Source organism: Oryx dammah, unplaced genomic scaffold, assembly GCF_014754425.2.
Source record: "Oryx dammah isolate SB20612 unplaced genomic scaffold, SCBI_Odam_1.1 HiC_scaffold_22, whole genome shotgun sequence".
Lineage (NCBI taxonomy): Eukaryota > Metazoa > Chordata > Mammalia > Artiodactyla > Bovidae > Oryx > Oryx dammah.
Window position 1 is genome coordinate 12,347,001 of NW_024070206.1, and position 19,562 is coordinate 12,366,562.

Below are 19,562 nucleotides of genomic sequence, written 5' to 3' on the forward strand. Positions count from 1 at the left end.
CGGCCTGCTGGGCTGGGTATGGGTGAGACGTGCTCTGACTGTGGCTATGGCTAGACTCCTCATGGGTTTTTTTCCTCTTCCTTGACATCTGCACTCAGGCTTCCTGAAACCCCTGTCCCCTGTGTAAGGCAGGTCTGGCCCTGATCTCCACTGTAAGTCCTGTCTCATCATGGACCTTTCCCCTCGCCGTCCCAGCCTGATGATTGCAGGGGCAGAGCTTCTCTTAGTGCCAAGCCTCCCAGGGGCGAGAAGGAGCCCGCACCAGGGAAGTGACAGTCTTCCCAGCGTGAGCTAAGCAGCACGGTGGCCTGAGCCAGCGCCGACCCATGGGGCTGTCCCAGGGGAAACTGCAGGGATGCTCTGTGAGGGAGGAAGAGAGACCATGCTTGGTTTTGCTTAAGTCCAGAGGTAAACATCTTCTGGTTGGCAGAAGGGCCCCGTAACAGTGAATGCAGACTCCGGAGGTAGGAGTTGAAGGTGGCAGAGGCGTGAAGGAAAGGTCTTGACCTCTGTCCCCCAGAGCACCCTGGAGTTCAAACAGGGCAGGGGACACTCTTGGGGTCCCTGCCCCTCACATTGAGCAACTGTGTTTTCTCCTCCAGGCAGACGACGAGAGGAATTACCACATCTTTTACCAACTCTGTGCGGCTGCCAGTCTTCCGGAATTTAAGGAGCTGGCACTAAGTAAGTGAAGGGGTGCTGCCCGTTCTGGGAGGCTGGGTGCTGCGGCAGCAGGGGGTGCTTCTGGGGGCTTCACTCAGGGTCCTCTATCCTGGGGTTCTCAGCTCTGCCTCTTGGGGGGCCCAGCCCCAGACCTCTGTGAGTTTCATGCCCCCAGAGAACAAGAGGAAAAGAGGCCGGGGTGGCTCAGTGTTGCACATAGCCTCAACAAATTAACATTCATTATTATTTTGGAAAGTATGTTTCACTCGAGACACCCTGAGAACGTGTCCCCACCACGAGGATGTAGAGATTTAGGTAACGCATGCCACTTAAGTGTGGCTCAGCCACTCTAAGTCACATTTGAGGATTGAGACCAAGAGAAAGAAAGGGGTGAGGCTAAAGCAGAGGTAAGACAGGGATGGCTCCAGAGGCACGTTGGAAAATCCCTGGCCTCCCTGTGGAAGGTGAGATGGGGTGCTGAGAGGAGTTTCCCTGCACCCTGAGCCCCAGCCAGACCACAGCGCAGGGTCCTCCCCGCAGGCAGACAGCTTGTGCACACCCGCCCCGCAGCGCTCGGGCCGAGATGGAGCAGCCATCCCGGAGGAGCCGGCAGGAGCCTTGCTGCTGCCCTCAGATAGGAGGACAGCTTTCCGGTGGGTCCCCCTCACCCTGCATTTCTGCTGCTGCTGTTTGCTGAGGGGCCTTGATGTGAACCTAGCAGAGCTGAGAAAGAGAACCCGTTTGTTGCTCAGTCGTGTCCAACTCTGTAACCCCATGGACTGTGGCCCACCAGGCTCCTCTGTCCATGGGATTCTCCAGGCCAGAATACGGGAGTGGGTTGCCATACCCTCCTCCGGGGGATCTTCCTGACCCAGGACTCGAACCCAGGTCTCCCACACTGCAGGCAAACTGTTTACCATCTGAGCCACCAGGGAAGCCCTGAGTGGAGCTGAGAGCCAGCCAAGGCAAGAAGGGCGAGCAGGCTTTAGTTCTCGATGCCACACCCATGCAGCCCCTCTCCTTGGGCCTGGAGCCCTCTCCAACCTATATGCGGGGCCTTAGCTCTAAGTGTTGACTGACTCCTGCTGCTGAGTCCTCCAGGCCAACTCCTGATGGGTTTGTGTGCTGAGGGCAAGCCTCAGGCCACACAGCTTGCCTCGCCTGGCCTGTCATCTGAGTTTTGGGAGGTGTGGGTAGGTTCAGGACTAGCAGATGGGGTACAGAGCTGGATGTCTAGACAGGGGCTAGCTGCCTGTTGTACAATGGTTAGAGACCTAGACTTCTGAGGCTTGGCAGTCCCAGAGCCAAATCCTTGCCACCATAAGGGCCCAGGGCCAGATCCACCTCTGGCCGCTCCAGCCGAGGCTCCCAGGAGGTAGAATACAGCAGGTAGGTCAAGCCTGGGTCTGCCCTCTTTGCTCTCTGCTCTGCTTGGCTGGTAGCCAAGCAGAGTGGATGCTGGTAGCAGTCAGTGCCTGTGTCGAGCGCTTTAGCACCAGTTCCTTCATTCACTGAACTCTATGCAGGCAAGTTTGACCCTGGGGCTGTACTGTTGAACCAGACATGGTGGGTCCTGCCCTTGCTTCGCTTACCATACAGAGTGAGAAGGGTGTGCTAAGGAGTGGGTCACAGCTGCTCAGGGACAGTCGGTCTAAGTTGGACCCCAAAGGAGGAAGCCTTGGATGACGCTTGACACTGGTTTTGTGCCCTGCTCGAGCTGCGTAGTGCTTGCAGGTTTGATTCTCCCCAGTGGTCGTAAACTCCTTGGAGAAGGAGTGAACGCTACCAGCCTTGTTTGATGGGTTCTGCCGTGAGCTGGCTGCCTGGGGCTCTGATGTTGGCTCGCAGTCACAGGGACCAGAAAGGCAGGCCATGTAAAGGCCGACACCATCCTCCCCCACTCCTTCCCACGGGCTCTGCGGGACCTCTCAGAGCCAACCTGCGGGGGATGAAGACTTTTTTCTAGGGCTAATTTTATAGAAAATGAATGAGTACTGGCAAGACCCATCTGGCTGCATTTGGACCATTTTATTCCAAATGTAACTTTAATAGGAAAGAAATCATCGGGGTTTTTTTTTCCCCCACTTACAGGAGAGCATTGAGGTGAGAAATAACTTTTCTTTACTCCGTGTTTCAGCAAGGTGCAAGCTCCTTAGCCCCTGGCTGGAGAGTTGAAAAACTACCCAGTTGGATTAGTTTCTTGCTTTCTTACCTGCCTGTGCCCTCCAGGAGCATCTTGGAGTGACGTGAAGAGCCTTTGATAAGCTCTCGTGCTCAGGCGCGAGGCTGTCTTCTGCCTTGTGGGTAGATTGGCTGTGAGCCCTGAAGCTTGACATTTTCAGTTCCACTGATAACCCTGGTTGAGTGGATGGAAACGTCAAATAAAAGGAGGACGAGCCGGTGGCTTCTAGTGGATATTCAGACATGCCTCGCCTTCCTCCCCCTTTTCTTCACGTAAACTGTTGTTCAAATGCAGAGATCCCTGTAAGACCCCTTGGCCCTGCAGGAGTTCTGTGCATTTGTCTGGGGACAGAGTAGCTAACAGATGTGCAGACAGCCAGCCACACTTTCCTTTGCCCTGTTGTTGGTGGTCTGTTGTATTAAAATGACCTCAGTGTGAGATTAAAAAAAAAAACAATAATGTATTAGAGAATGAATGCATGCGTGCCTGCTAAGTAACTTCAGTCGTGTCTGACTCTGCGACCCTATGGACTTTAGCTCACCAGGCTCCTCTGTCCATAGGATTCTCCAGGCAAGAATACTGGAGTGGGTTGCCATGCCCTCCTCCAGGGGATCTTCCCAACCCAGGGATCAAACCCAGGTCTGTTATATTGCCTGAATTGGCAGGCGGGTTCTTTATCTCTAGTGCCACCTGAGAAGCCTTAGAATATGCATAAATGCTGGTTAAAAGAAGTATAGTGGACTCACATTCCTGTCACACAGTCAGGAACAAATCCTTTCTTCTTTTATTTCCATGGCTATACTGATACAGTTTTATAAGCACCCTCTCTTGCCTTGCACAAGTTGGAGTACAGCCTCCCCAGGTGAAGTACAAGCCCTGGGCTGTGGTCTTGATGGTCCATTGCTCTCATTGCTGGCTTCACGACCCCTTTGTACACTGGTTTGATCCAGTGAACCAGTTAATAGGGGATTCCATGGTGTTTGTCTCCTTGGAAATTCTAAGTAAAGAGAGAGACCTGACTGGAGGACAAGAGAGCCCTCTCTGGGATGGGATAATTGGCTTCCTGGGCCTAAACGTAGAGCTGAGATGCAGGAAGGCTAAGTAAATAGGGACTGCAACCTGTTGGGATGTCTCTTATGAAGAGAGTCTGGGGTGTGATGTTAACAGAGGTGATTGTAGCCTTAAAGCAGAGGGAAGGAAGACAGTTATTTTGATTGTAGTAGAGGATGCTGTGATTGGCCAGGGTACCCTTGCAGTGATGAACCTCAGTTGGGGGAAGTTACCCTGCAGGGCCTGTGAGTTTGGGAACTCAAAGCCCAGAAGGGTGGAGTGGTCTGTCTGACTTAGAATGTGAGACAGCGGGGCCCTGGCTGCTGACAAAGACAGGTGTTTGATTCTGAAAATGCCTCCTTCCCTCCAGGATGACAGTTTAGTGTTCTTCTTGGAGTCGCAGACAACTCTAGTACATCAGCTGATACTTTTGATAACGAGTTAGGTTGTATCTATGGCTAAGCAATGGGATGTCATAGATAACCATCTCCTTAGCAGGGTGATCAAGGAATGGGCTGCCAGGCCTGGCCAAACCCTGGGTGAGCCTGCCCCTAAAAACCCTATGGCACTCAGTTTGCCTGTCTGGAAAATGGGAGTAAATATACATTTGGCCCTCCATATCTACGGTTTCTACTTCCGTGGATTCAGCGAACTGAAATTCGACCCACAGTTGTAGATGGCTGATTGTACTACAGCATCTTACATAAGTTGCTCAGTTGTGTCCGACTCTTTGTGACCCCATGGACTGTAGCCTGCCAGGCTCCTCTGTCCAGGGGATTCCTCAGGCAAGAATACTGGAGTGTTTTGCCATTCCCTTGTCCAGGGGATCTTCCCGACCCAGGGAGCAAACCTGGGCCTCCTGCACTGCGGATCCTTTTCTGTCTGAGCCACTGGGGAAGCTCTATTTTATATAAGAGACTTCAGCATCTGTAGATTCTGGTATCTGTGGGGGGTCCTGGAACCAACCCTCTATGGGTACATAGTTCAGTTCAGTCACTCAGTCGTGTCTGACTCTTTGCGACCCCATGAATCGCAGCATGCCAAGCCTCCCTGTCCATCACCAACTCCCGGAGTTCACTCAGACTCATGTTCATCGAGTCAGTGATGCCATCCAGCCATCTCATCCTCGGTCGTCCCCTTCTTCTCCTGCCCCCAATCCCTCCCAGCATCAGAGTCTTTTCCAATGAGTCAACTCTTCGCATGAGGTGGCCAAAGTACTGGAGTTTCAGCTTTAGCATCATTCCTTCCAAAGAAATCCCAGGGCTGATCTCCTTCAGAAGGGACTGGTTGGATCTCCTTGCAGTTCAAGGGACTCTCAAGAGTCTTCTCCAACACCACAGTTCAAAAGCATCAATTCTTCGGCGCTCAGCCTTCTTCACAGTCCAACTCTCACATCCATACATGACCACAAGAAAAACCATAGCCTTGACTAGACGGACCTTAGTCGGCAAAGTAATGTCTCTGCTTTTCAATATGCTATCTAGGTTGGTCATAACTTTTCTTCCAAGGAGTAAGTGTCTTTTAATTTCATGGCTGCAGTCACCATCTGCAGTGATTTTGGAGCCCCCAAAAATAAAGTCTGACACTGTTTCCACTGTTTCCCCATCTATTTCCCATGAAGTGATGGGACCGGATGCCATGATCTTTGTTTTCTGAATGTTGAGCTTTAAGCCAACTTTTTCACTCTCCTCTACAGGGATGACTATATTCAGTCATCCTCATATGGACACTGTAAAAATCATCAAACGAGGTGTTTTGAAAGATAAATGTGAAGGGGGCATAGAATTGGTGTTTTATTAAATCTCTGAAGCTGTTACAGTACTCTGTGTCAGAGCTTCCAGGGTGATAACGAAAGATCTAAATTTGCCATCTTCCACAAAGACCTAATGTCACTTGCTTCATCAAAATGGGCTTTTGCTGTGGCCGTGAGTGAGCTCGAGGCTGAAGTCCTTCATCTCCCAGCTCAGGTGCCTGCAATCATCAGGGGGGTGCTGAAATGACTCCTCCAGGAAGCCCGCCCTCATTAAACGTGCTGCTATTATGCTGTTTATTCCTGTGTACAGTGTTCCTTGCTGGTTGTGTGTGAGACTAGGGTTTGGGGCTGAGTTCTGCTGCTTCCTTGCTGGGCCTGATAGCGTGGACTGGGCCGGTGGGAGGAATTGGCAGAGTGCAGTGCTCACTGGAGCATAGGATCGGAGGTGGGGAGTGGAGAAATCTGGCAGGGGAGGTTGGCAGGGCCTGAACGAGTGGAGCCCGAGGAGTGACAGTGAGGAAGCTGTTGGATCTGGGATGCAGAGGTGGCGAAGGAACGAAGAGCCATGGGTCTGGAGTGTTTGGAGGAAGCCACTTAATCAAAGGTCCAGGAGGCCCTTCTCAGGAGCTTGACCTTTGCCTTGAGGGCAGTGGTCTCCAGGGGCGTTCAGCAGGGAATGGTGTGATCAGTTTCCGGCGATTTGGAGGAGGGTTTTGAAGGACAGGAGCAGAAGCCAGGGGACCTTTTGCAACAGTTCCCAGACAACAGGAGCTGAAGGTCAGGCCTGGGACAGTGGTGGTCAGGAGGGAGGAAGGAAAGAGAGTGAAGAAATTCTTCGGAGATCAAGTCAGAAGGACAGGTATTGAAGGGGGTCACCGGGAGTTGCCGGGAAGCTGTGCTGAAACACGTGTAGCTAATGTGCCATCAACCATGCATGCCCAGGTCAAGAGAAGATCTTTGAGCTGGCATTTGCAGGGAAGGAAGGAAAACAGCCAGTGTCCAGTGTTGGCATCTTATCAAATCCAAGCCCTGGACAGGGGTGGAGCCCCACAGAGGTGCTAGTTTGTGGAAAGTGTAAGTGACTTTTGAGGGTAATGTTGATTGGCTACAACTGTTGCCTGAAACGCCGGCTTCTGAGCCCTGGGGTGCAGATGCTGCCCAGCTCACTGCTCCATGTGCTCCCCTGAGGGCCCCTCTGTCTCGATGACAGACCTGGGTGCCTGCTCACTCCCCGTCCCCAGGTGGTGAGCAGAGGCCTGACGGAAGAGGAATTAAACTGAGGGTTGAGGGCAAGCACTGAGCCTCAACCTGGGTTTGCACACATGCTTAAATAGCTCACAGTGCCCTAACGTTTAAAACAAAAAAGGCTGTGTCCCCCTGGGCACGTCACTGCCCTTCATGTGTTAAATGAAGCTGTCAGAGATTACGGATGGTCACGGAGGTCTGCTTCTAGGGTGGGAGTACCTTTTTTTTCTACCATGCTTCTCAGAGCCTTTTAAAGATAAGTCTACTGTAATTGAACTCTACTGTAATTGAATTCTACTGTCATTGAACCAGCCCTTTTATTTTCTCATGTTTTTTTCACGTATCCGTTTAACACAAGCAACAGGTTTTCCACTGAAATGTAGTTTTCTGTCTTTTGATCCTCAGTCTTCTGTCCCATTTGCCCTGGTCAATAAAGATGATATTTGAAACCCTGTTTGGCTCCACTTATACGAGGCACCTAGAATAGTCAAACTCATAGAGTCAAAAGTACATTGGTAGATGCCCAGGGGTGCGGGTGGGGTCAGGATGGGGAAGGGGACTTAGTGTCTAATGGGGACAGAGTTTCGGTTTAGGAAGGTGAAAAATTCGGGAGGTGGGTGATGGCAAGATTGCACAGCAGTGTGAATCTACGCAATGCTACTGAACCCTGTAGTTGAAAGAAAGTGAAAGTGAAGGTCGCTCAGTTGTGTCCAACTCTTTGCGACCCCATGGACTGTACGGTCCATGGAATTTTCTAGGCCAGAATACTGGAGTGGGTAGCCTTTCCCTTCTCCAGGGGATCTTCCCAACCCAGGGATCAAACCCATGTCTCCTGCATTGCAAGCAGATTCTTTACCAACTGAGCTATGAGGGAAGCCCTGAACTCTGTAGTTAAAATGGTTAAAATAGTATGTTTTATGTAACTCTTACCACAATTTAAAAAAAAAAAAAAGATGAAATTTGAAAGGGTTCCACGTCTTCCTGGGAATAAACTCTGGCCTAGGACAACTTGCCCAGGGGCTAGGCATCCTGGGGGGCGTGCTCTGCGGTGAACCTGGGAAGCAGCATCCCACCTGTGCCTGACCCCTCACTTCCTTTCCCACTGCAGCCTGTGCTGAGGACTTCTTCTACACGTCACAGGGAGGAAACACGGTCATCGAGGGTGTGGATGATGCTGAGGACTTTGAGAAGACTCGACAAGCCTTCACGCTCGTTGGTAAGGAGCTTGGGGATGGGGGAGAAGGGACCAGAGGGTTGATTTCATGGAGAAGAAAGCTCAGCAATGTCCTGCTTGGCTTACCAAGCTTAATAAGCTGGTGGGGAAGCCCTCTGGCTCCTGGTGAATATCTTCTTATTTTTATTCTACCCCAACTCGCAGGCTCCCAAGCTGATGGTGTGGAGCTCTGATGCCCTTTCTTAACAATAGGATTTGAGTGTTGATCTCTCGGATCAACCATGGACCACCATGGACCCCCGCCCCTTCACTCCCTCAGGGCACGGACACAAACCAAGAGGAGACATATCTTTTTTGTGCTGTGGTCTGGGTTTGAAGCAGTGTGCTCTAGCAGAAACAACATGCCCTCGGGGCTGAAACTACTTACCTACCACCATTGTGGGATCCAAGTTGGAAATGGAGCGTAAAGATCTGGCAGCTCTGTGATTCAGGCAGTGTTATGTCTGTTAATGCTGTTTCCATCTCGAGCTTAGCAGTGGAATCCATAAAACAAGAATTTCTCTCTGTTCTTCTCGGTCCTGAAGGGCAGTTCAGTTCAGTCACTCAGTCGTGTCCGACTCTTTGCAACCCCATGGATTGCCGCAGGCCAGGCCTCCCTGTCCATCACCAACTCACGGAGTTTGCTCAAACTCATGTCCATTGAGTCAGCAGTAGAGCTAGAGAAAAGTGGGCCCTTCTCTGGCCAGTTCTGGGGGAGAAGAGCCCCAGGGTGGTAGGCAATCCATGCTTAACTGGGAAGTTGAAGTGGTAAATTCCTGGGACCTGCAGCCAACAAAGGGGAAGCTTGGGAAGTTAGCCTGAAATCCACAGAGGGGCTCAGGGGGCCCTGGTGCTTTCCCCAGCCCTTCCCTGATGAACATTTGGCCTCTGAGAGGTTTGATCAACCTAGAGCAGTATTTCTTAGGTTCTTTGGGGATCAGAATCTGCCTGCAATGCAAGAGACCCAGGTTCAATCCCTGGGTTGGGAAGATCCCCTGGAGAAGGGAATGTCAACCCACTCCAGTATTCTTGCCTGGAGAATCCCATGGACAGAGGAGCCTGGCGGGCCACAGTCCATGGAGTTGAGAGCGACTAACACTTCGCACTTTTACTTTGGGAATCAGGGACATTTCATCCAAGGTCCAAATAAAACATGGCTGAACAGGGCTCACCCTGATCGCCACGTGGGGAGAAAAGCAGGACTTCCTGTGCTGAAGTCTGAGTGCTGTCCCCTTCTCTGGATAACTGGTGGATATATGTGGTTTGCCTTTTGTACCCATGAGACAGAAACCACACTAGTTATCCCAACAGAGAAAAATTAGTGTAATTGTTAGCAAGAGCAGTAGTAGATAACTAGCTATTAAATAAGAGGATTTCAGGGGCCTGGAAGTAGTGGGTGTAAAAGAACCATCTTGAGGGTGAGGAGGAAATTCCGTGCAGGAGCTAGTGAAGAGGAGAGCCCCGCACCCACACCAGGCTGAGATTTCCAACTCTTGTAGGGGATGCAGCTGCCCCAAGGTCAGGAAGCCCTCCGGTGGTGAAGGAAGCTACCGCAGGGTGTGAGCCAGCCCGTCTGTATAAGCAGACTGCAGTACACCTCAGGGTGTGGTAGAGCCAGAACTTCTCAGAAGCAGCTTCTAATGGGGGGGCCTGGCCTGCGGACACAGCTGGTTTCTCAGCTGAGAGGTGCCCAGGCTGCCAGGATGAGTGCTGATGACCCGAGGGACCAGTTCCAGTCCAGTCGTTCAGTCGTGTCCAACGCCTCCCTGTCCATCACCAACTCCCGGAGTCCACCCAAACCCACGTCCATTGAGGCGGTGATGCCATCCAACCATCTCATCCTCTGTTGTCCCTTCTCCTCCTGCCCTCAATCTTTCCCAGCATCAGGGTCTTTGCCAATGAGTCAGCTCTTCCGTCAGGTGGCCAAAGTACTGGAGTTTCAGCTTCAACATCAGTCCTTCCAATGAACACCCAGGACTGTTCTCCTTTAGGATGGACTGGTTGGATCTCCTTGCAGTCCAAGGGACTCTCAAGAGTCTTCTCCAACACCACAGTCCAAAAGCATCAATTCTGCGCTCAGCTTTCTTTATAGTCCAACTCTCACACCCAGACCAGACCCAGGAAAGGGAAAGCTGCTCTCGCCTGGCCGAGTCCCCGCAGCGCCCTCTACTGGCCAAGGGTCATATGCCACCCGCAGGCCGAGAGGAAGTGTTCACAGGGTCTAGGTCCAGTGTGACCAAGCAGGGCAGAGAAGGGCAGCTTTGAAGCTGAGAGATACCAAATTGAGGACAGGCACCCCTGAGTTTCCCCAGCATCATGCAGCTGTTTTATCCCCCAGAGCTGGGGAGCAGGTTTAGAGGAGACTCGACACCGAGCAGGATAGCATTCTGTACAGAAGGGAGAAGGGCCCCTGTGTGGGTGGTGGGCGTGAGCTGATGAAGGTTGTGCCCTCCAAGGCCCTAAGGAGACTCGGTACTTGGATTGCCAAAGCACATGGAATTTGTAAAATTAATTACTTTAATAAGCCGCTATTCCCTACTCTTCAATAAGCCCTGTCCCATCTTTTAAATCCCGGAGTTTGGCAAAGTTTTTCTTAAAGGACATGATAGTAAATATTTTGGGCCTTCTGGGCCACATGATTTTGTAGCAACTACTCAGCCATCGTAGTGTAAAAGTAGCCATAGGCAAAATGTAAAAGCAGGAGCTGACAGTATTCTAGTAAAACTTTATCTAGAAAAACCAGCGGTGGGCCACGAGCCACAGGCGACCAACCCGTATTTTACTCTTTCGGTTTTAGTGTTTGATTATTTTTGATTTGTTTTGTTGCTCCCCAGAAAGAGGTGCAGCATATTCAGAGAATCCTGTGTTAAGAAGGGACTGTCTGATCAGTACAGTGCAGAAATCCTAACTACTGTTAGGATTCAACAGGCATTCAATATCTACCACTTAAATTCATACCATGACAGGGTGGTTAGGGCTTGGGAAGCTGACACATCATTGGTTCCTAAGAATAAGTGAAGGGGAGAGGAAAGTGACGGGCTTAGCACCCACTTCCCTTGTTCTTCTGTGGGACTTACTGCAGAGTCCTCTGAGCTCCGATTGCAAGCCTGGCGCTTTAACCCCTAAACAGGTATGTAACCATTCACCTCCTGTCTTGTCCTGGGTTTCAGCCTCTGGCTTTAACCTGTCTTCCTTTTGCCAGTCATAGTTACACTGAACCAGGGCATGTGCCTAAATGTTCACCCTCTGGCTGTTGTTCTGGTTTGTTAGCTTAAATAAAACCAGATGTTGGAATGATGCATACGTTTCTGTAGACATTTGTAAGCCCTTGCTCCCTGTGTAACAAGTATCAGTATCATCATCCTACTACCCATGTTCCTGAGCACCTGTTGTGTGCCGGGCACTGGGGATATAATGAAACAAGAACAGGAATTCATTGTAATTTTTAAAATTTGTATGTTTTGAAGATATTGAGTAATAAAAATTAAAAAGTAAATCCCTCACCCTGTGAAGTTTAGACAGTGTGTGTGAGTTGCTCAGTCATATCTGACTCTTTGTGACCCCATGGGCTGTAGCCCACCAGGTTCCTCTGTTCATGGGGATTCTCCAGGCAAGAATACTAGAATGGGTTGCCATTTCCTCCTCCAGGGGATCTTCCCAACCCAGGGATCAAACCTAGGTTCTCCTACATTGCAGGTAAATTCTTTATCGTCGGATCCACTGGGAAGCCCAAGATTACTAACATCTAGAGTTAATTTGTCTAGTTTATGTTTGGGTTGTCCACTTTATTGATTACCTGAGTAAAGCTTTGATCCTTGTCTGACACGTCTTGACTGCCATTTATATAGGTGTCACTGACTTTTTTAAGCTTGAGTGAATTAATGTCTTAAAAATAAGTAACTGCCTCTGGGGAGGAATTTGGGGGTAATTGTATTATCTCTTAAACTGAATGGTAGGTTGACTGGTGTTGACTCTATTGTCTGAAGCCTTTTTTAAGTCTGAAATATTAGGTAATCCAGAAAGAAATGATGGGACTTCCCTGGTGGTCCAGAGAGTTTGACTCTGAGCTTCCAAAGTATGGGACTGGAGTTCGATCCCTGGATTTGAGGAACTGGATCCCACATTCCGCAACTAAGAGTTTGCATGCCACAAGGAAAGATCCCACATGCCACAGTGAAGACCCATTGAAGCCAAATGGATAAATAAATAAATATTTTAAAAGAAGAAGTAATACCTTAAAGCTAAATATAAATGTTAAGACATTATCCATGTCTTTGATAACTTACATGCATAAGTAACAAAATTGACAGTAGGTATTTGCTGCCAGTGGCTCCGGTATAGGTGTATGTGTCTCTAACTGAAGGAGCATATAGTGTTGTAAACAGTAGCCCCAGGGGGACAGCCAAGGGACAGCTGGCTGTCCAGCCTGTAACAGTGTCCCCAGGAGAAATTCTCCTCTCCTTCCCCTTTGGCATTTCAGATGTGTGCCACAGATGTTTGTGGGATATTATATTGAGAGAAAAATGACTTCAGATAAATGACCATTCATATTAAACTCATAAGAAATATCCGTAAAGCACTTGGTTGAAATAAAGCCCAAAACAGGTCTGCACGATTGCCGCCTCTCCTTTGCTCTCCTGTGACCCATCTGGTTTGATCAGGACAATCACCATGAAGATATTTCTCTTGTAGTCCAAGGAGCCCCTTTGCCCTCTGAGCTGTTATTGTGAGAGGTAATTACTTGGTGAGGATCCTGGATCATTTTAGGGAGTCATTGGCCTGGAAAGGAAAATGCAACATTATTTTTTCTAAGTCCTTAAAAAGAAAGTGAAACATCCTTTCTATCCTACCGTGGATATTGAGTGTCATTCATTTTTTTTTTTCCCCAGGAGTGAGAGAGTCCCATCAGATAAGCATTTTTAAGATAATTGCTTCCATCCTGCACCTTGGAAATGTGGAGATTGAAGCCGAGCGTGATGGTGAATCCTGCAGAGTCTCAGTAAGTTGCCCTCCAGCACGGGAGATAACACGTGCACACTCCACTCTGTCCCACCAGTTTTGTACAACTGAGATGTCTTTGCACTTAGAGGACATTCATAGGTTATTTATTCTTAAGAGTAAACGGTTTCTGTTTCCCTGCTGATAATTTTTTAAAGGAACAAATCCTTTTCAAATCAGCTGCCATCAAGGTTCTGTCGCTGAGGGCAGGGAATTTAGGGGTTATTCAATAAATTCTTTTTGATGGTTTGGTTTCCCAAGTATCCTCAAGTCCATGAGATTCTACAGAGTGTGTTCAGCTCCTGAGTACTTCTGGTCTGTGCTTGCCGGGACGTGAAGGGGTATTGGACACCATGCTGGTGACCGACCCCAAGGAGCTTACAGTCTAATCGGGTAGGCAGGATTGAAGACAACAGTGGCCAGGATTTTGACAGTACAAAGGAGAATACTGAGACATCTAGAAGACTGTGTTGCACACTGTGAAGTGCTCTGTAGATGCTCTTAATGACTGTTTCCCTGGTGCCCAATGTAGTATAATACCTTGTTTTTTATGGGAGATAAAAGAATGTCTGCATGGGTGGATGGGGGAGCACCGCCAGTCACAAGCGGTACAGACAGCGTGCTGTGTGCTCTCTGGTGTGTGATGGTGTCAGGCTGGACTGAGCTGGTCTTCTGACCCTTGTGAGTGAGTCTGCAGTTGCTTATTTTAGGTCTTTCGTGTCCATCTGTGGCCAAGTCCTGGGAGGTACAAAGTGCAATCCTTGCTATCAAAGACAGAATTGAAACAACTGGGGAAACGCAGAAGACGATGCTGTGGACAACGAACGTGGCCACGAGTGTCACCGCCACTCCCAAGCTGATGCTTTTTCCGCTGTGCGTTTTATAACTCAGCTAAACCTGGCCCTGCCTCAAAGGAGAGGAAGACCTGAATGGTAGCTGGCCTTTGACCGAGCTCATCACCCGTCCCACCCCCATACATCTTCCCTAAAAGAGACAAAATAGCTTTGTGTTTGGAGCCCAGGAGGGCTGCCAGCACCCTCAGCGTGGGATCTGCAGTCCATGTGAAACCAGGAAACGCTGGAGCTAGGCCGTGCTTGGTGGCCCCAGACGTGGATGTGGGTGTGCCTGTGTGTGTATGCATGCATGTGCCACAGGGCAGTGCAGTTGGCAGTGCCGATGCTGTGAGACAGACTGTGGTGAGTGGAGAAGAACCTGGTGCCGTGCTGATGTGGGGAGTGATGGATGGGCCCTAGTACAAGCCAGACACCCCCTGGCCTGAGTGTTTAGAGCACAGAGCATCTGTGCCTCTCTACCGCCCCCCCACCCCTGTAAATGCCCCCTGGTTCCTCAGGGCACCCATTCTCTGCCTCGTGCCGGGGATGGGTGAGTCTGAGAAGGCTGGCATTGGAGAGCTCCTCTGTCGGTGGAGAAAGGCAGGACCAGTGACAGATGTCCCCGGCCTCCCCACCTGCCCGCCCCCGGTCTCCTCCTTCTCAAGGTCGCAGCCTGGCCACTCCCCCATCGTACGCTCTTACCGCATTCCTGCCTCTCCTCCGACCCTCTCAGGGTGGTGTACTTTTATATTTATTATGTGCTGATTTGCTGCGTCCCTGCCCCTCGTGAGACTCCAAAGCCCATGAGAACATGGACTGTTCTGCTGACTGTGGTCGCGCCAGCACCCAGCACAGGGCCCAGGACTCAGTGGACACCCCCCAAGCAGATGGCTGGCGGCGGGGGCTCCCTCGGCTCAGCGGGGGGCGCAGTGAGCCAGTGGAGGGGTCCTGGGCGGTGTTGACGCCGAGGCGGGAGGACCAGGGCCAGAGAGCCTCTGGGCACCTGTGCCCGGGGGTGGGGTGGGGCCCTCTCCCTCAAAAGCTAAGGCTCCGCTAGCAAGTGAAGTGTTGCTGTGATCTAGCGGATCTCCCACACCAGCCTTTGCAAGGCCCTTCAGGGGAGAAGGCACATGAATGTTCGCTGGCGGCAGCACATCGATGCCTGCTTCCCCCCTAAGCTCAGGGACTGTGTCTCCTGTTCTCCAGCCCTGACACACACTGGCACCCACAAGTATGTGTGCAAAGGCTGTGAAGGAGGGGTATCAGGCACACTTGGAGAGGGGACAGAGGACACAGATGGTGGTGAAGGGACGGGGGAGGACGCCTGGCAGCTGGAGGCTTGGACACCACGTGCTGCAGGAGGCCCTTCCCTGAGAGGTGATGGGAGTCAGAGGATTCGAGCACAGGTCTGTGGTCTAGGTGGGTCTCGCTCTCCAGTTAGAGGCTGTGTCAAGAACTGACTGGGAGAGAGAAGTCTTGGGTCAGGACTGCCAGGGTTCAAACTCGGGTTCTGCCGTTTACTGATAGTGACTCCCCTTTGAGTCTGTGTCCTCGTTGCAGGTTGGGGCACTTGGCACAGGGCTCAAGGGCTTGAGTCCTTGACTGTTCTCATCCTTGTTGTTACATCACTCTCCTTCACGGGATTGGAGAAACTAAGACCCAGAGAGAGGAACTCGTTCTCTAAGGTCATCATGACAGTTCAAGGCAAAGCCAAGTCAGAGCCTGGCCAGTGCTGTCTCCCCTAGACCACCGCCAGCCTTGCTTCTCGGTCCCTGGGGGCTGGGCGGTCCTCCACCAGCCTGAGGTCCACCCACTCAGTGCCTGGCACAGTGCTGGGCATACCGCATGCGCCCGGGAAATGCTTCACTAAATGGTTGGTAGCGATTCTGGTTTATGCTTCGGGTACATAGGGTGGACCTCCTTCTGGAAAGGCTGTGGGTCCAGATGCACTGTGCCTTCTGCTCGGTGGTTTTTATTTGTAATTAAAACATGAAAATATGTTCCCTGCCTGCCACAGTTACCTTGGAGATGCAGCAGGATGCAATTACTTGGACACCAGAGGCAATCTGTTTCTTGAATTTGGCAATTGGGGCCCACAAAACTCATCTGCTGCCTGTGATGCTGGCCATTGGTGATGGGTTTAGCGTCATTTAATTAAGGTTAAATGTGATTGCATGGCATTAAATCAGTTTCAGTCATTACCTTTAAGCAATGGTCAGAAGTGGGTAATCTATGGCCAAGCCACACCCTACCACAGCAGATAAGAACCCATCCCGTGGTGACAATTGGACAGTTCTAGAACTCATGGTTCTTTCTGTACTGTGTTCACTTGAGAGATGACAGGGAGGGGAGAGAGGCTGCGGGCAGGCCTTGGGCGGTCATGTTTGCAGCTAGTGGGCCGTTTACATGTCAGGGAATCCAGCTCAGTGCTTTGCCTAGCAGTTAAGGACTTCTTGGTAACAGGTCAGATTAACAAGTTGGACACCTGCTACCTCCGAATCTGTTGCCTGCCAAGCTGTCCCCAGGCACTTAATGCTATCACACAGGGCTTTCTGTTTGCAGGAGAGGGTGGGTGGTGGTGGCAGGGTAGGGAAGAGCTGCAGGGTTAGAAGGCTGTTGGCCAGAAGTGGCCACAGCTGCCCCACCAGCTGAGTGAGTGAAAAGGCAGAGTCCTCCCACGCCCCCAGCCCAAGCTGATTCTCTGCCCACCCTCAGAGCCTGGTTAGGAGCTCTGGACCACAGGCAGGGGGCTTCTATTTCACCCTGTTTTTTCTCATGTGAAAAATAAAGGGGATTGGATTAAAATGATGATCCCTCAGTATTTTCCTAAGAACCTTAACCCTAGGCAATTTCTTAGGAAGTTAAGAGTCTTTGTCAATTAAGTTCAGGAAATGCTCTGTGAAATCTCTCTCTCTCTCTCTCTCCCCCACCCCCTCCCTCTCTCTAAGTGTGTGTGTGTGTGTGTGTGTGTCACAGGGTATGTTAACAAGCCCCTCCCACCATGTTCAATTTATGGTCACTCTCCCCACCCCTGCACTCTTGTTGGGTACAGCCAATTACTGGTCTTTGTAACTAATACTCCAGAAGCCATACTCTGGAAAACCTCAGGCCTTCATGATTTGAAGAGTTCTTTCCTACTCTGACATTTTATTGTTTTGTAATTGTGTGTATTTGGGTAGATGGATTTTAAGTGTCTGTAGGAGGGGAAAAAATGGCCTGGGGAAGTGGTATAGTTATCTGTGTTAATTTTCACTGAACAGGCCCCACATTTACATCCTCCATGGCAGCCTCATCAGAAAACGAGTCCCCCAAGCAATTCAGGGCCATTAGGAGGTAGCTCAGGGTCTTCCCGGATTGCCTTTCCACCTTGGAGTCCTGAAGCTCTCCAGCAGGCTCGTGGCTGGGTTATCAGCTTTCACTGGGGGAGTCAGATGTGGGAATGAATACAGCAAAAACCTGGAGAGGAAAAGCAGGTTTTCTGGGGGGAGTCATGAATGGGCAACAAGGGTAACCCAGGAGACTCATACACTTGGGTGAAATAAGACTCTGGGTGACTGACTTGGTTATCAATGACTTAGGGCCAGGTGGTAAGATTTGGTACTTTGGGTAAGTAAGGGTCAGGATCACGTGCAGCTGGCTACCTGGGTGAGTTCTTGCACTTCTCTGGGACTCAGCTTCTCACCTGTACGGCGAGGCATTCCTGTTTTTCCCAGCTGTAAACATGAATGTAGGTTATAGCATTCCAAGTGTTCTTCCCTGGTCAAAACTGGTCCCTTACTTTTGCCGTTTGTCCTAGCTTTCCAGTAAAATCACTTTTTTTCCACGTGGCAAGTGCTGAAAGAATATAAATAAGTTTGAGGCTATGTGTTTAGTATCACATATAAGTTTAATCGAAGTCTGAGGTTAAGATGAAAGCAGCTCTGCTTGGCGACTTAGGACAAGGGCAGTGTCCGTGCGCTATTGCGGACTGGGGTAGGGGGTCAGCCCAGGGCTCGTTGCTGAGCATGCTGCTCTGGGCGGTGGGTCAGTTCGAGATAATGCTTGAAACTGAGGCCCTCTCCTGGGCTGTGGACAGAGCACTGCTCTGCAACTGGAAGTTACAGTCACTGTGATTCTGCCTTCTAGCCCCTTACTCTTGGTGGATTATCCATTCCTAAGCTCTCAGTTCTCATTCTGCTCCCTTCCCTTGAAAACCCTCTCCTCCTGTTACCCTGCAGCCGCTGGCAGTGGAGGAGGGGACAGGGAAACGCAGAGGTGTTTTTAAAGCCCTGTGATTACTTGTCCTTAGCGGGTCCTTAGGGCTCCCTGGTGGCTCAGTGGGTAGAGTCCGCCTGTGGTGCGGGAGCACCAGGTTCGATCCCTGGCTTGGGAATATCCCCTGGAGCAGGAAATGGCAACCCACTCCAGTATTCTTGCCTGGAGAATCCCAGGGACGGGGGAGTCTGCTGGGCTACAGTCCACGGGCTCGCAAAGAGTCGGACACGACTGAGTGACTAACACCAGCGGGTATTATCAGTCTGAGCCACACTCTCTGGGCCCTGGTGATCACTCAGGGGTGTGAGAGTGCAGGAGACGGCGGGGGCAGTGGCTGGGGATGAGAGGGGGTTCTGGGGGGCCTAGAGCTGGCGAGAGGGGAGAGGGCGTGGTCTGTCCTCCACGCTCTGCCTGAACCCTTCTCTCTTCCAGCCTGAGGATGAACACCTGAGCGACTTCTGCCGCCTGCTGGGCGTGGAGCACAGCCAGATGGAGCACTGGCTGTGCCATCGCAAGCTGGTCACCACCTCGGAGACCTACGTCAAGACCATGTCCCTGCAGCAGGTGGTCAATGCGCGCGACGCCCTGGCCAAGCACATCTACGCCCAGCTGTTCCACTGGATCGTGGAGCACGTCAACAAGGCCCTGCACACCTCCCTGAAGCAGCACTCCTTCATTGGAGTCCTGGACATCTACGGGTAGGCCTGCGCCACTTCCTGCCGATCACTGGTGTCTTCCTGCCGGCATCTTCCAGCCGGCGGGGACCTCGGAGACCTTCTTGAGGGTTCTCAACCAGGGGATTGTGATACGGGGGAGAGGGCATTTCAGGCTGTCACAGTGACCGGGTGGCTGGCCCGAGGCCAGGGTGCTAGTGTCCGATAGTATGGAGGACAGTCCCACAGAAAAGTAGACCATGTCAAACACCGGTGGCTCCCCCACTGAGAAACCCTGCAGGCACCCCTTTGTCCTACTGGGAAACTGAGGTTCAGAGAGGGCAGGGGCTAGCCCAGTATCAGAGCGGAGGTTTCTGTGAACGTGCGTTCAGGTTTTGTGTTTCAGTTAGGTTTTATTTAAGTCTGTCGTCCACCCTCACTCACTACATCATCAGTCAGGGTGATTGTTCTAGTACTGTAATCGTGCCCAGTGCTGTATAGATTGATACTGTGGGTAGTCATTCCTCAAGGTCCTCTTCATTTCACAATTCTAGCCTGGTGGAAATGACTGTTATCATAGTGTATCTTGCAGGGAGAGGCGACCTGGCACGTGGAAAGTGTTCTTCAATAGGCACTGGGATACTGCCTTTTAGACTCAGAGCCGTCACCAGCTCACTGAATGACCCTCTGCAGATCACAGCCCCTCTGGTCTTGAGTT

General features: G+C 51.0%; 1 protein-coding gene across 2 annotated transcripts in view; it reads left to right on the forward strand.

Annotated features, from left to right (window-relative positions):
- Window positions 1–19,562, forward strand: part of MYO5B (myosin VB) — a 338,248-nt gene that overhangs the window by 207,148 nt on the left and 111,538 nt on the right. For both annotated transcript variants that reach the window (XM_040264474.1, XM_040264475.1), the window contains exons 7-10: window positions 603–684; window positions 8,002–8,109; window positions 12,996–13,105; window positions 18,624–18,889. In XM_040264474.1, the coding sequence (XP_040120408.1) occupies window positions 603–684; window positions 8,002–8,109; window positions 12,996–13,105; window positions 18,624–18,889 (566 nt within the window). The remainder of the gene's footprint in view (window positions 1–602; window positions 685–8,001; window positions 8,110–12,995; window positions 13,106–18,623; window positions 18,890–19,562) is intronic.